The sequence below is a fragment of the Zootermopsis nevadensis genome, unplaced genomic scaffold, assembly GCF_977971745.1.
Source record: "Zootermopsis nevadensis isolate Lab colony 2312 unplaced genomic scaffold, Znev_1.0 Znev_ptg000024l, whole genome shotgun sequence".
NCBI classification, from domain to species: Eukaryota; Metazoa; Arthropoda; class Insecta; order Blattodea; family Termopsidae; genus Zootermopsis; species Zootermopsis nevadensis.
The window spans coordinates 11,471,305-11,488,417 of record NW_028259156.1 but is presented as its reverse complement, the minus strand read 5'-3'; the positions used below and the strand labels follow the sequence as shown (position 1 = coordinate 11,488,417).

At 35.8% G+C, this 17,113-nt stretch overlaps 1 protein-coding gene across 1 annotated transcript in view; it reads right to left on the bottom strand.

Moving 5' to 3' along the window:
* Positions 1–105: 105 nt before the first annotated feature.
* Positions 106–17,113, bottom strand: part of LOC110831946 (single Ig IL-1-related receptor) — a 58,933-nt gene continuing 41,925 nt past the window's right edge. Inside the window, exons 3-10 of the mRNA XM_022068476.2 lie at positions 11,407–11,508; positions 10,866–10,971; positions 6,698–6,831; positions 4,830–4,994; positions 3,526–3,675; positions 2,943–3,100; positions 1,798–2,004; positions 106–1,030 (exon numbers count right to left, since the gene is read on the bottom strand). Coding sequence (XP_021924168.1) covers positions 908–1,030; positions 1,798–2,004; positions 2,943–3,100; positions 3,526–3,675; positions 4,830–4,994; positions 6,698–6,831; positions 10,866–10,971; positions 11,407–11,508 — 1,145 coding nt within the window. The 3' untranslated portion in view covers positions 106–907. The remainder of the gene's footprint in view (positions 1,031–1,797; positions 2,005–2,942; positions 3,101–3,525; positions 3,676–4,829; positions 4,995–6,697; positions 6,832–10,865; positions 10,972–11,406; positions 11,509–17,113) is intronic.

The following is a 17,113-nucleotide window of genomic DNA, read 5'->3' as shown; positions in this document are numbered from 1 at the left end:
TGAACTGTACATTAGTCATGAAAAGTCATATGACAGATAAAAAAGATATTCATAGTTCTATTAAAGACATATTACTACTGAGAACACCTTTGCGGCTGTGCCACATATGGTTAAAAAGACCTCTTTTTATTACACAAAATTATTTTAGTACACAGTCTTGCCTCAAAATATGTCATTAACACATTGTAGGAATTATGAGATTGTCTCTTTTTCATGTTTCACCACCTACCACACTTCCTTTCCCATTTTGTAGATGGGAAAGTCAAACATCTTCACCTTATCACAACATAGAAAAGAAATATAGCTTTTTTACAGTTCGAAGATCAATATGAAGTAATACAACACACTTAAGCATATCAGTGAGGGTTTATACCCCACTACAGTTACCTATATGAGTCTATGCTATAACACAAATATTCAGCAGATTATTACACTATTCGTATCTACTTATAAACATGATGGAAGTCATAGGCTCAGCTAGAATACCACTATAAATTCAATAAATGCTACTATTTGTCTTTGGACATCTGTTATACCTAATATATACACCCTACTAAATGTAAGTAAAAATTTTTCTGTGAATACAGAATTTTAAATTAAAAAAAAACTAAATGAAGAGTACCAATTAAGCTAATTGGACATTGTGGGATAAATGATAAGCAAAACTGATCTAGGCCTTCAAGTACCTGTCACATTAGGATTCTTAAATATTAAATTAATTCGGTACTGAAGCTGTCCTTTTAATGCTAGAAGAGCTAAATAATATATATTTGGCATATATTGAAACATATTTTATTAATAATGATGCACATTTAATTTTATTTGTTTTACAAGATGTTCTGTTGAGGAAGTAACAAAAATAATGAGATATACTGGCCCAGTCTTCTCCAAGGAAACTGATAATCTTTCACACTAGGACCTCCAGACTCTCATGTGAATTTGTAAGCACTGTTCCTCGTTTGCTGGTCCCAACAGCAGTACATACATTGACTCTGCTACCAGTAGTTGCCACTGACATTTGGTTCAGCTCCTAATAAATGAAACCAACACTTGTATTCTTTATCGCTTATCAGGGGTGCTTCTTTTTGTAATTGTTCTTCCTGTACTTGTATGAGTTTATCCCAGACAGTAATAAGTTCTGGGGAAAAATTATGATGCTAACTTTCATTTAAATGCTTTATTATCTTTGATAAGTAGAGTAAAAATTTGAATTAATATTTGTACACTTTCATGATCCAGTTGTGTTTATAAGTGTTACTAGTACAGATCATACATATTTGCTAAATACAATCTCATAGTCTCATGCTGTCACCAAGTTCATAATTTTTAACATAAGAAAAATGATTCATAAAAATCTGTATGTAAGTTTGTGCTCCATCACTATAACATTTCATGTATCTGTCTCAAACGGTTCATTTTCACCATCAAACATAAAGCTAAGTACAGATGTTGTTTTATATTACACAAAAATATGATTTCAAATGTAGTTTCGTATTTAAAAGATCTGTTACCAAATCAAATTTTGTATACTATATTACTGGTCCCAGCAACACCCCCAACTCAAAAGTTCATCTAATCATTTGTTTGCATTACCAATGCCAAAAAAATTCAAAGTACAAATGCAGAGAGAGATCTTGTGGAATGAAGCTCATATCAATTACATTTCATAAAGAACCTAACAAATGTTTGAAAGATTTCTTGAGGACCAGACAGACATATGACCATATTAATATGTACCATATGTATACCTTTCCTTGTGAAATAAGGAAAGAAGTCATAATAATTAAAAATACTAACCTGTTTAAGACTTACTGCCTGTCTACTATACCTGTGTGGGGGCAGATGGAGGCGAACTGAGGCCCAGAACCTTTTGTGTTCTCGACTTCTATCCCCCATACCCACACAGTATCCCTCTGACCTCCACTCCACCAAATGAACTGCATGCAGTAGGGTAGAAAGGCTCTCACCTTGAGCATTCTTTGTTGGGTCACATTTTGGTAGAGGCTGAAGGGCACCAAAACAACTATTTCATACACCTGAGCTGGTAACAGTTTAGTGATTAGTGTTTCTTATTTAATACTAACCAGTCATAAAGTACTAAAATCTTTCTGAACAAAAGTATGAAATTATGAGAAAAATGGGTGTCTCTAAAGATCATTATAATACCCACTAATAATTACCTTCAATTCTGCATTTACTAGATTCTGTCCCAAATCACTTCCATCAAATCCACATCACTGTGACCTTTTCCCTCAACATCTATTTTAATATTATATTCCAATCTATATTTATATTTCTGAAATAAGATCTTCTCAGACATGAATCAAATAGATGTCTCGAAATGTAATGATAAATGCAATTTTTCAATATATTTCAGTTCTGTCAAAACTATGTTTCTTGAATTGCGCAACGATATGCATTCAAACTGGCTAAATTCATCAATACCATGTACATTCAAGGGCATAAAAAGCTGGCCACCCCCTGATCATAAAAATTAATGAACTCTGATCAATTGACTCCAGCTTCAAGATTCAAGATATCTTACTCACAATGTATTTACATTTGTAATGCATTTCCCTCTACATCTCCCAGAGCATTTATCAATTGTTCCAGGACCTCTAAATTGTAGGAATCACTCTAACAAAATTTCTGTTCTAGTATAATGGGAAAATATGCTGTGAATTTTTTCTTCTAAGATCATTATGAATGCAAGAACTATTAATATTTTGTGTCACCATTTCTCACTATGCATGAGGATGGTAACAGTTACTTAGTGATTTATATGTTCATCTGTATAATATTTTTATTACAAGGTAAAGTAGTTAAAAATATAAACAAGAAAATAAATAAATGAATGACACAGGAAATCTGATTTCCGTCTATATGTTGGTAACAACATAATTTAATATATCAAAATGCACTGTAATATCTAATGTCTGTACCTGCAGTGCTATGCAAATAATCTTGTTATGGATTGTAAGTAAAGCATGAAGAGCCTCATAGAGAGCAGCACTTGTCCAACTGTCGTGTAGAATTGAAGGAGACAGCACAACCAACAGACGGCGGCTATGCTGGGCAGGTCCTTTAAGCACAGCTGACCCTAGGGGACATGACCAAAATTACTGTATTTACATTTTAATTTTCTCACATGTATATAAATAATTAAAGAAACTTTGATTAAACATATACATTAATACACAAAAATCACCAGACAGTTTTATGGCTTAATTGTACCATATTATATTTGCTTGTCAATAGAGTAGTAATACATTTCAAGGTATTTAATTGCATGTGAATGACTACTAAACTGGAAGATGTCTGGTTTATTTTATAGAATTATCCCAGTTGTCTCAAATAATATGAAAAGCATTAAAATTACACCAAGGAAAGTAGCTTTTAGAAGATCTATAAGCATCCTTCATACAATAAAAATGTATTCACCAAGAAATAAAATATTCACCATAAACTGCTTTGTTTTATATAAATTTGTTGCTTCATTTGTTAGATCTATCAATGTTAACTTACATTCTGTCCCAAAGTTTCCATGAATGGATCCAAGATGATGTGTAATACAGCGATAATCATAAAGTGTCTCAAGTTTTGGCACCAACATGCCCAGTACAAAATCTGAGTCTCTGTCATCATAACATACGAGGGCATCATAATCTTTGCCATCTAAAACAGAATATATAAGCAGTTATTACATAAGTTTTCAAACCTTGAGAAATTAATTTCTATGTATACTTTACACAAACGGTTGAAAACTTACAGTGACGATAAAAATCCATTTCTGAAAAAATATACATAACAGTGATAAATGTAGACGCATGTTTTTGTGATATTACAGAATGTATCTATTACCGTAACAAAATATCATGAAATAATGTCCCTGCAGTAAAAGTATTGTGTAGTTCATCAGACAAACCTCGGATAAAAACAGTGATTACAACTTTACATAGTAAACATATTATCTAGCATTTCATCACATATTCATTGGTTCATACTGAGCAATACAAACGAAACCCTTTCCATTGAGACATACATGCTCCTTCAAACATATCTATATGTTTTATCATACAGATTTTAAAATTTAGTCCATTTACACAAAAGTAAACAATGAATGAACTCCATATGGCATAACATGGTAACGAATTTAAATGTTTGAAAATCCATGGAAACCAAATTATCAAGATATTAGACAGTAATGCACATCGACATAAAGATACAATAAATCATCACAAACAAACAATTAAGAACCTTCCCCCTTTCTGTCATAAATGGATGTGCAACTGATGTACCACATACACAAGGCTAAAAATTGGCATGGATGCAGGTATACGCAATATACTTAGTTCCAAAGCACTTTATTTTCAGGTGAGTTTGTTCAGTGCCTAAAGATGATATTAACCATAGTTCTCAACAAGAAGAAATATAAAATCCATTTCCCAATAGGTGATAATAGGATACAAATAACACATTAGAAACAATACTTTCCTTTAGCATGCCTGCTGCTGCACAAAACAACACAGAGTATTCAAAAGAATGTTAAGTGGTTGGCAGAACTATGTTATACATTTTAATAATATCCTTCATAAATGTGTTACTTTGCTCTTTTCCCTTCTCTACACTCTTCTACTGATTCTAAGGCATATAGTACTTTGTTCTGAAAATCTATTTCCACCCCTGGGCATGCATAACAGAACAATCTTATAGGAATAAATGAGGGGAAATTATCAAACTCTATTTATATAATTTTTTAATATATGCACACAATTTTAAACAGTTAAAAAATTTCCTTTGTTGCGTGTAACCTTATGTCATCCACTCACCATTAGTTTCTTGCCTACAGAAGGAGTCTTTCCAGATAACTCGAACTTGCAATCCAAAGCGTAAGTAGAGAGCAACTAGTGTAAGAGATGAAAGGATAACTGCTGCAAACACTAATAGGATCTGCTTGTACGCTGTCTTGTCCTGGCTCTCATCATGATATGGCACTATAAACACAGGTACACATTTATATGCCTCTAAAATTAATTAATTACCTAATACATTCAATTCATTACTGTTAGCAATGATACATGTTCACTAACTGATTACAAATTATTTTGAGAACAACCTGATAACATATTTAAACATATCCAAGTGGAAGTGAGACCCTGGTGGACTAGTGGTTAGCATGCTCGCCACTGGACCCAAGGTTCGCAGGTTCAGACCCAGCTGAGGTTGATGGATTATTAAGGGTGATAAAAATACGTAAAACAACTTCCTTCAGAGGGGAAGTAAAGCTGGCGGTCCCATGTCGTAGATTTATGGCATGTAAAAGAACCTTATGAGCATGAACGAGATGTTTCGTAAGCAAAATTCAAGTCTCTCCTGATTCACTACTAGATGGCTATAGCAGACAAATAAGGATTTAATAGAAATTGTGGAGAGGCAGTGGGATTGTCACTCACTATTCATAAATGCACACTTCAAAGACAAAGAAACCTCCCACATGGAAGGAGGCCAAGGCTTGACTTCGGGTTGTTGTGCCATAGGAGAAGAAGTGGAACTGAGATGGTTCAATCAGTAAAGTGATGGACTGTGGGTTAGATGGCTGTGCTGAAATCCCAGATAGATACAGAACTTTTCTATCTACTAACCATAAGGCTACCATCCAATGGGTATCAGAGATTATTTCTCCATGGGTAAAATAGTCATACAGTGAAATTAACCACTCACCTTCATCAAGTGCAGTGTTCCTCAACTGGTATACAATGACACTTTATATTCAAGCACTACAGTTAGAAAAAGGCAATATCCTATCATTCATAAGTAGAGTTTGTAGAAAACACACACATACAGGTTCATCACTGACAGTTATATTCAACAAGTGTTATGTTTTATTTTCATATGTCTGTACACTTATAGGGCAAGGACATATATTATGGTGAAGAAAGTTTGTGGAACACTGACCAAATTTCAAAGTGATGAATGTATAGAGCTTCACATTAACAACAACCTATATGCATGACACAAAAGGAACTTTCCCTTTACTTCATTTGGAATATCTCTTCCAATTTAAGACTGTCCAGAGGTAAAGCTGACAGCACAGTGAATGCCACAGCTTCTTACAACCTTCCACAGTGTACATATCTGAACAAGGCAATTTCCATTTATAACATTAGAAATAAATTAACAATGCAGTTAAGTGGTTAACACTAGTAATTCATGTTCAAGAGGTTCTAGGTTTGAATCCAGGCTGAGCCTTTTCATGTTTTTTCTTGGTCTCACAGGCAACTACAAAGACAGTGCCTTAAACAGATCAAGATCAATTTTTTTCTCATCCTTTCCAATTAAACATTCACACAACCATTCAAACATTCAATATTATATAACATATAACATATATATATATATATATATATATATATATATATGTGAAAAAGTGATAGTAAATAACCAAAAAATCATTCATTCTTTTTTAAAACATTTAGAAGAGTTAATTGACATCTCATTACCTCAACAATTTGCACTTCATCTGAAGCTTCCTTATGAAGCTCAGCTCTTTCAAGGAAAATAATTTTACAAAATCAACTAACAATTCACTGAAAATGTAAAACAAGCAAAAAATTAAAGTAAAATATGATTCAGGCTGTGTTAAAGAAGCAGTTACGCGGTACACCTTATAACCATGGTTTTAGTAATTTTGCCTTACCAATCTCTCTGAGCCACACTGATGTGTCAACAGACTGAAACCAAGTATTGCTAATCTGACATGTGTACTGTCCAAAGTCTTCTCTTCTCACTCCACGAATCAGCAGGTGTGAACCCAGAATCTCATTGTCTTCCCTGTAACAATGAATAAACACCATTTAAAAAAATTCAGTTCATGCAGTGCCAGTGACTATTCATTATTTCTATCTCAAACAGAAGTTCCTTGGCTGGTCAAGAAATTTCCCACTTTCATGGAACCTGAAAGTTCATTACCATAAAACCTGCCATATCCTGAGCCAGTTGAATTCAGTCAACACTAACATGCCATATATCCCAAAGATCTGTTATAATATTATTCTCCCATGAATGCACAGTCTTTTAAGTGTCTCTTCTATTGATATAATCAAACAAAAATTTTGTATTTCTATCTTATTTCTCCCAAGCATGCTACATGTCCCATCCACCTCATCTGCCTAGTTTAATTATTCTAATGTTGTTCATACTGTCAACTCTAATAATTTCCTACAAAACCTGAACTTTCTAAAAGAGAATGGAACCCTTTAAGTTTTACAGAGTAATTCTGCTGAATATGTCTTGCCATACATGACACCAAGGAGTAAAGTTGCAAGTATTTTCTGAAATCACACTGCAACACTGTCATCTCTCATCACTGACAAACTGGGAACACGTAACAATTACAATACCTTGTACAGATTATAAGAAAGAGAAGTTGGATAAACCTCATTTTTCTCATGGATTACTTTCATTATAATTATTCCTCGTGCACATACACACACCGGAAAACTGTTGTTTTACTGCTCCAAGAATCTGAAATAAATGAAATCAACTGATCTGCAATTTAGGCTCTATGGCAGCAGAAAAGTGATCATGATACTATTGAAATGGAATAAATGCATTTAATAGTTCAGGAAACTGCAAATTGTTTGTCAGTCTCATATAATCTATTTGTGTTAGTAATTTACTCAGTACTGATAGTTTACATCGACCTGGAGGGAGATGAAAGTTCTGGCTTGTAATAGAACTTGTTGGTGCTCTTTTGCCGAGGCCCTATGCTCTGGCTAAGAGTGACAGGATATCAATCATAAAAAAAAATCAAATAGTATACATCAGTGGTATTCAACATTTTTTGTTCGTGTACCCCCAGATATAATTTCTCTTCAACTTTGTACCCCCAAAGTTGTTGATGTATAATTCAAGTTATATATAGTGTATAATCTACATCTAAAATAAATTAAATAAATTACATTACTGATTATTCAGTGTTTATCATAAAATAATATATATATTTTTTAAATTTCACGTATCACCTAAGATGTCTTTGCGTACCCCCGGGGGTATGCGTACCCCAGGTTGAATACCACTGGTATACATAACTACATAAAGCTCATTATGTTGCTACTGAATAAATTTAAATATAATTGTGACAATTTTTACCTTTCCTCTTCTGCATGTAACTAATATTACATCAGGTATAAAGAACTACATATGTTAGCCTCTATGTGGCAAGATCCTAATTACAAAAGATAAAGACAATGATTACATAAACAATTACAGTTGCTGAGAATTTACAGTCCAGTCTGGGGTCATTATAATTATTTAATGACAGGCTGTAGGCTATGCTTGAGGCTTCACAGTAAAGAAGTTGTTTCAACACCTTCTTGTTAATGAGCTTTTGGTAGCCTTTAGTGATACACTTGTTACAGTAAAAGGAACTTAATAGTCGTTGTTGTAAAACATCAACATCATAGAATTCTGGGGACTTACAACAAAACTGTGAAGTGTTTACCAAATTACATAAGCCCAAAATACTCTTTCTCATCGCTCAGACTCACACTGCTTCAAAATCAATTGAGGTAGTGAAGTATTCTGCGAAGCAATATGACTTCTTGCCATCACAACATAGAATTCCCTATATTTGCAAATGGAGGAGATGGTGAAGCTTTCTGTCTTCTGGGTTGTTGCGCTTTGTAGTGTGGTCGATGTTCTCCAATGTTTCTGAAGTCATACTGCCTCTGTCATTAGGGCGATGAATTCATCGCCCTGATGGCGGAGGCAGTATGACCTATGTAACGTTGGTAAACATCGACCACACTACACAGCGCAACAACCCAGAAGACAGAAATCTTCATACTCACCGCCATGAAAACATAAAATCTTACGGAGGAGATGGTCTCCGGACATGAAGGTGAACACAATGCATAAGCAGTTATGAACGGATAACAAGGGGGGAATCCTCCTAAATGTTAGTCAGGAAACCTGGGAGGATAAAGGTGTAATATGGAGTCATCTGGTTCAGGACAGGAAATAGGTAATGATCCTTCAGATACTACAATATGCATTCAGAATGGGCTTTTCCATCTTTTATACAATCTTCCTCTCCTGCTGTTTAGTGCAAACTGATTAAAGTTTTTTGGTTAGAAAACTTTGTAGGAGTGAGAAGCAGTCTGGACATAATAACAAAGAGAAAATCCCTGTTCCAGCTAGGAATAAAACACTACTTGTGCATTCTGCAGACGGTCATTAGGCCTATTAACTGAGATAATATTAGTATGAACATTCCTTATACTAGGTTAAAATTGTTAGACTCAAAAATGTCACTATAATGACTAGTTTTTTCGTATTTTCTTATATCACTGTTTGTGAATTCTACTGGATTTGGATTCTGGAGAGATGCAAAGCAATTACTTCTACAGTGGCGTCATCACAGGACAACAAAAGAAATAACGTTAAGAATAGATTCTTTGCATGAGACATGAAGGGTTAGAATCATTCTATCCACAGATAGACAGCACAGACAAGGCGACCAGCAATCAATGTCCTTGCATGTCTGCAGGCCAAGTTTTGACAGCAAATGAAGTACACTCAAAGCAACAAATTTTTACCTTTAAAAATAAATAACATTACATATTCAAAACAGACAACAAAAACTGGTCCCATGCAGTTCAAGTGTTGTTTTAATTTAAAATACTACTTGAAGAATTAATATACGAGTACTGAAAATATCAATTAATTCATAACCGATCAATATTTTGTTAATCTTGGTTGTAAGGACAGAGAAATCTCAAAAATGAAGAGCTTCATAATTTGAACTTTTCATCTTTCGAAGTTACTTCTACAAACACTAACTGACAAGCAACTTTATTATGTTTTTGTGAAAGGAAGTTCTCTGTTGCATGGAACTAGAAAGGCGTGCATTATGTTACACATTGAAGTGATCTGTAACCATATTATGATTAAATTCTAGGATAAAACTGCATTGTAGCACTGTGCATACAAATGCATAATATTCATTTACAAAAAACATTTCTGGGGGAGGGGGGGGGTCGTAATGTCGGATGGTTCGCCTGGGGCGCCAAATGTCCGGATACTAAAACTCGTAAAGAAGAATAACAAGAAGAAAGGGAAGGAGGAGAAAAAATTGTCTTCTAGCCACGGCGCTTCCACGCATGGTTGTGGCGCAACAGTCGAAGGATGAATTGAATCACGCAGAATTTTAATTCTTCAGTTGCTAGCGAAGAAGTGGGTCTAGACGAATGAGAGGTAGGGGGGAGGGGAAGGAAGAGAGAAACACGAGAATTGCCTATGTTGTTACATGATGGGCTCATGCAGAAGTCAAATATCACGCACAATGGCTTATTTCTTCACTGTGGCAGACATAAAGTTCCAGGAAAGCGGTCACACGACACAGCACGATATCTCGAAGAAAGATGAATAAAATATGATACACTCCATAACAAGGTTATACTCGGACTCCCCGTCTATCTTTTCCAGCTACGAAGAAAGAAAGGGGAAAAGGGTGGAGGAGAGTACAGAGAGTTTTGAAGTCGTTGGACATTTTAACTAGCATACGTTAAAGTGTACGCTGATACAAACAAAGGTGACGAAATACTACTCAGACTACAATACAGAAAGGCATGAGATAATTAACAATTCATATGTATGTATATATATATATATATATATATATATATATATATATATATATATTTTGAAGATGGCTATCTTCTGGGCTGTTGCGCCGTGTAGTCTGGTAGAAGTTTACCGACGTTTCAGAGATCATTGCTGCCTCCATCATCAGGGTGATGAAAACCTCAAGTCCTATATAGATATTTTATAGAAAGAAGAGTACAGCAACTGGCTCTACTTACCGTGATTTATTGGTCACTTGAAATCTTTCAGGAGGTTTTACAGAACCGTTGTGCTCCATTCTCTTCCAATGGACCTCGTTGTAGGCATCTGGTAGATCAATTCGACCTGGAAATATCAGAAAAGAAATTAACATATCAGAATATTATATTACACCAGGGCAACGGTTCAAGCAGAATTTTCGTTCTTACAGATTCCGGTCGAATTTGAGTCATAGAATGTGAGAGTTGTAGGCTAAACGTTTCTTCTCGACTTATAACATGGAATAACAGCGCAACCTGAATGTTTTTTTTTAAAGATCTGTTACCAAACGAAACATCGAGATATTACGTTGAATACCAAAGAAGAGACTAAAATAATAGGAACCACTTTATAATTATTGCTTTTGGTATGAATTCACCGTAAGGAAAATCCTGGTCATGGAGAAGATAATCGATTACAACGGGCAGAGATTAGAAAGTTGGAGGCAGCTAGATGCGTCATGTGATCACCGGAAAACATTAAATTCAAGGCAGTAAATTCTTTGTGTGTGTGTGTGCTTACCAACAAACGCTTCGCAGAAGAGCCTTGCTTCATCCCCAATTTTAACATACAGATCATGTGGTTCATACATCTGCAGCGGCGTACCAGAGTAACCAGCAGAATCTGCAATGATACGGAGATTAGAAACATATTAAAACACTCTGTGTCCGACGATCAGATATTATGGTTTCAATATTACACGTAAATAGAGCTCAGCCATGTTGGAAACTGTCCGATGTCCGACACAAGCACAAAAGATGTTTCGGGAGCTGTATTTACTCCCTTCTTCAGGCTATTATACGAGTAGTTACAATAATACATTTTATTGTCTGTACTTTGGAGATTATAGTAAGCGTGAATAATATCGAAAATGACAACAATAAAGACATCTGTCTCTTGATGACAACTGCCTCAGACAGTAGCAGAAACAATTCACGAAAAGTCGTAGAAGCCACCATAACTGTAATCTAATGAGGCACCTGCCAAACTGTTAGCTAGAAAAATCCATAGTATTCACATTTATGTTTAGGACTGGTCAATTCTTGGACAATCGAAAGCGTTGCTGTTCATGGAAAACTTGTAAAATCGTGAACGCCTATTTAATCAGGCAGAGAATGTGGCCGCGTCTGGCTTCTAAGGATCGATTTGTCTTGAGTGTCGAGAGCAATTTCTAATACACGAGGTTCTTTACACTTTATATGCTATGGTAGACTTAACTCACGTTCTTATTTGTCGTGTGTCTATTGACTTTTTAAACACACAACTTGTCCAGTTAAATCCCCGCTGCTATGACTGAACCCTATATGGTACGCTGTTATACAAACGAAAATGCATAAAATCACTTAAAAAGTGACTCGAGAGTGTTGAATTACATAAAAATTCTTCTGACATGTGTTTGGCATTCTTCAAATATACGTTAAAGGAACTCATTCATCTACGATTTATACTTGTAAAATTTGAAACTCCACGGGGCTGTATGTTTTTATTTCACTTGATTCGTTTGCTGAATGATAGAAACCATTAAGAAACTAAAACAGAAAGATTCGAACCTGCGTTCCCCATGAAGCCGCGCACCCACCAGAATCAGCAGATTAATAAAAGTATAGACATAATATGAGACAAAAATTTATCTGCTTTGTAGGACACAAAATAACGACTAGTGACTCAGGTTACGTGTAAACTGGAAACGCAGCGCAATTTCATATTTCACAAAACCTTTTCTGAAAGTATGTTGTACTCAGCTTGTCCTTGCTGGTTTAGTTTCTTTAAAACTTTTGACATCTTACATGGCATATTCCTCCTTGCTGTACCCTTTCCTGAAATGGGCGGTGCTGAAGAAAAAAAACTTCTATATAGGATTAGGCAGTTTGGAGAACAAAATAAAAAGAGAGGCACTATCCTTTCCTAGAACAACCTACAGTACATCGGTTTGGAACTGGGGGCGTCAAAATCAATGATTTCTGGGAATTACAGATAATTCATATATCAGGGTGAATCGACAAGAGTGGTAAAGTATCTGCTGTAGTACAGAGTAGGGAACCCACGAAATATTTCAGGCAGTTTGCCGCGTGTAACGAATATTGGAGGATTTCTGGGCGGCAACATTATCGAAGCTAAATTAATAAAACAAATGACGACACTGACTGTGGAGCAATAACATACGAACAAGAAAAAGACGAAGAGAAAAAAGGACAAGAGAAGAAGTATAAGGAACAAGATGTTGAAAGAAAAAATAAAAGAAACAGACATTTTGAAATTGAAAATGGAAACAAGTAAAAAAACGAAAGTTCCTGTTTCGATGTTATGTCTATGTGTGAATTGCTCAGAAAACTATCCCTCTACAAAAATACTTTCCTGATGACTTAAATCTGAAAGGGGTTATAAAACGTTTTCGAAAAAAAGTTATCAATCAAGCTTAGCGTGCGTTACATTGTTCGAAGATGAAATACATTCCTTACCGTTTCCATTTTAATTTCTACCCACTATCTGGCGGGGTCGGTCGAGAAATATCAGCGCTAGAAATATGCAGACGTTATATTTAAGCTTTCTATGCGTTATCTTGCATACATTGTATAAAGAGAACACATGATGGAGACAATAAATTACAGATCTCATGAAAACCTGCGATACAATCTAATGGATCATTTTCAGTGTGAAAATATCTGCTTCTTTGCAAGATAACTACTGGCCTAGTATTTATTCACTCTATGCCGATAACATCTGTTTCTGCATATAATAAACACCGAGATCAAAAAGGGATATACTCGCAAAGAACTTGTCAGGAAACTGAGAACCCCCCTCCCCCCCAACAATGGAAGGAAAAAAAAATATGATGTACTCTTTTCACCCCAATTTAATTATGGAAAATGTAGTGTAATGGAAACTAAAAAAAGAACATTCTCATAAACTTTTGCGTCAAAATGTGGGGAAACGATCACCGATCATACCCTTTCCTTGACTTGCACATTTCCATGTAGTACGCAGGGTGCATGCAGCTCGCCTATTATCTCTGGTTTCTTATCGATTTCATGCCTGCGACATTCCAGGAAATGTCGCTTATTGCTTCCCGGGCCGTACCGAACATTTCCGCGTAACTGTCGCGCCTACACAAGACAAAGCCGAACGTGGCCGGGTGGCTCATGCGACAGGTCGGAATTGCATTTCACACCATTCCATCGGTTTGTCATTGTCGTTCTGCCGTGAGGCGCCTAAAATAGTTTGCTTCAAAAAAAAGTATTTTGATATAATCTGATGCTGAAACTTATTAAAAAATGTAAATTTCAAAATCATTTTCCATAGCACCAGTTCATCGCCGAGAATCGTGGCTGAAGAGTATTCCTGCTTGGTATTCGGAAGGCTCCGAGTTCAATTGTCAGCATCGGATGTCACAAATGTTGACCGAATTTTTTAATGATTGCCTCAGTTTCTTCGGGCAAGTTCTGTTAAGTTTTACGTAAATGTGTAGCTCAATAAGATTAACACAGCCCACAATCACGAAGACAAAGCAAAAATAAATAATACGGGACAGGTATCGCAGTTGTTGGTTGGTAGGCGGATGGGTCCTTGACCAAGGACCTTGCTGTTAGATAAAATCTAGCGCAAAATTTCTCCAAATGACCATAAAACAATAAAAAAAGTAAACCTGTCCCACTATACGCCATATAGGCGCTTGGGCGGAGAGAAGGATAGCTTCTACACATTCTTAACATCAGCCCGTGTCAAGAATTCCTATCACGTATCTGAAGAAATTTATCGTCTCAGAACCAATTCTAAGCCGAAAGTGCGGTGTTTAATCAGTAAAATTTATAGTACATGTTACCCCTGTGCCCAAGCACCATGCTATGAAGTCGTACAAGACAGCTCCATACATTCTTAACTTTAGACCAGGTGGTTGTGTGGTCACACTCCGGCAGTTCTGTTCCTGAGGAAGGAGTTTCCGATACTCATTGGCTGTTGGGCCCCCCGGGGAGGGGGTCTTTAGTAGTGGCGAAGAGAAAATTTTCTATCCATAAGTGGAAAGAAGAAGAAAATGTTTACCAGCGCATAAAGCACTCTTTACAATGATGGCATGATTTTCTTTATGATATTACAAGAAGAATGTTGCCTGTATACTTCTTCTGTTCTTTAAATCCATATGACAGTCCATTTTCAACAGCATTTCTTTATGTTCACGGATAAGTTTACCTAATGATGAAATCATGTTTGCTACCCAACAAAGTATACGTTCTATCGAAACAAGTTTGATCCAAAATTAAGCTTCAGTTCTGCTTAAGAAGGTAGAGCAAGAAATGGAAATGATTTTTGGTACAATAAGAGTCCGCTTGAGAAAAAGGTTTCCATTTACATTAAGTACGTGAGCGAGTGAAGTTCTTTGGGATTTGTGTTTTTTTAAGAAGACACATAGAGACTGTGAAATTCTTCAGGATCCGTTAGGTCAAAGTTACTAGAGATTACTAGAGAACCTGATTTGAGCTTCTTCTGAATCTATGGTGGGGCAATCGCTCAGTATTATTTTCTTGACTCACCTCGGAGAATATCCCATATCCTAGAGCAGAAGAAATGAACAGTTCGAAAACTTACAATTTTTGTCAAAATTCTTTCTATAGTTGAAGATACATCGCCACAAAAATAAACGGAGTAGTTCATGTTGAACGGACTTTAGAAACGAACGTCCTAATTATATACCTGATATTCAACTAATTTTCGGTACGTAAGAGCACACTACTCACAAAAATATTAAGTACGCTTAAAATAAAATAATTATTTTAAGAAAAAAGTGTACCTTGGACAATGGTTTGGTAAGCAATGCTCCACCCCCACAATCCGACTTCGCCATTAACACAATTCAAAACGAAACATGTTGGTAGTACCTATAATTGAACACAGGTTAATTATTTTTAGCGTGTAAGAATTTAAGGCGCTTCACGAAAAACAAAAAAATGTCTCAGGGACTTCGCGCTTAGGCCTGTTTATTTCTTCCGAGGAACCAAGTCACTAATTTTAAGGAAAAAGAGTGGAAATGCGTACATCAATAGAGAAGGTCGGTATGTATTTTATAAATACGTTATTCGCTGTTTACAATTTGCTTTCATACAGTAAATGCGAAAGGAGGAAAGAAACAGAGAAACGGGGGTAAAATTTACTCCAACTTGGAACAGACCACGGTAGTTTCGATTCTGCAATGCAACAGTATATATTTCTTCCATATGTGGGCTACCCATTTTGTAACACGAACCTTAATTTAAAAAATGCTAGAAAATGCATATAAAGTAAGGAATATAACGGATTTATACGGACGAAAATAAAAATTTAGTAACAAAATTTAATGTAGAACGTCTTAGGCCCAACCATACCGCAGAGAAATCAGTTAAATGGTTTGCAAAAAGAATGTAAACGAAAGTTGTGATGAATTTCAAATCATAACTACAGATTAACGTAGTATCCTCATTACTGGATCAATTTAAGAACTTCAAGCAAAGAACATGACCATGTACCCTAAAATCATTAATGAAGTGATGGTATAAAATATCTAGTGCTACAGGCCAAGAATCAGTAGCTGTAAGAGAAACATAATGTGTGTTGTCAAACCTTCTATAGAGCATCCTCTGACGATATTTGAAAGGGTGTGTAGTTTTGGTATTGACTGTACCTGGCCTGGGCGAATTTCCAGGAATAATTACGTTAGTACTCATACTGAAACAAAAGGGGGGAAAAAGAGTTGAAGCGAAATCTTCTTGACTGTAGGCAGAACTAATAAAGGGAACTCTTTTGTTGAGTTCCGTTTCTTTTTAATCGTTACTTTTTTCAAGATGACTTCCGAAAATTTTACGAAATTGCAGCCATTAGCCTACACACTACATGCATAGGAAATCGCGATGATGTAGCCTAGCGTGCTGAACGGTCGCACGGTTGCGATCCCGACATTGTAGCACTCAGACAAACCAAACTGGCCGAAGACGGTAGGCTACATATATATGGAATCATACAGAGTGGCATAAAAGAAAGATACTTCTAACATGCAAAACTTAACAGCTCTACAGACGTGAATTAAACTAACATGACGGGATCTGAGGTTCTCGTGGCGATAAGTATGAAGGCGACAGTCTTCTAGATTGCAGCGCCGTGTAGGTTACCGACGTTTTAGAAGTACATGCTGCCTTCATCATCGCCCTGATGAAGGAGGAAGAAGATACTTCTGAAACGTCGGTATATTTATACCACACTATAC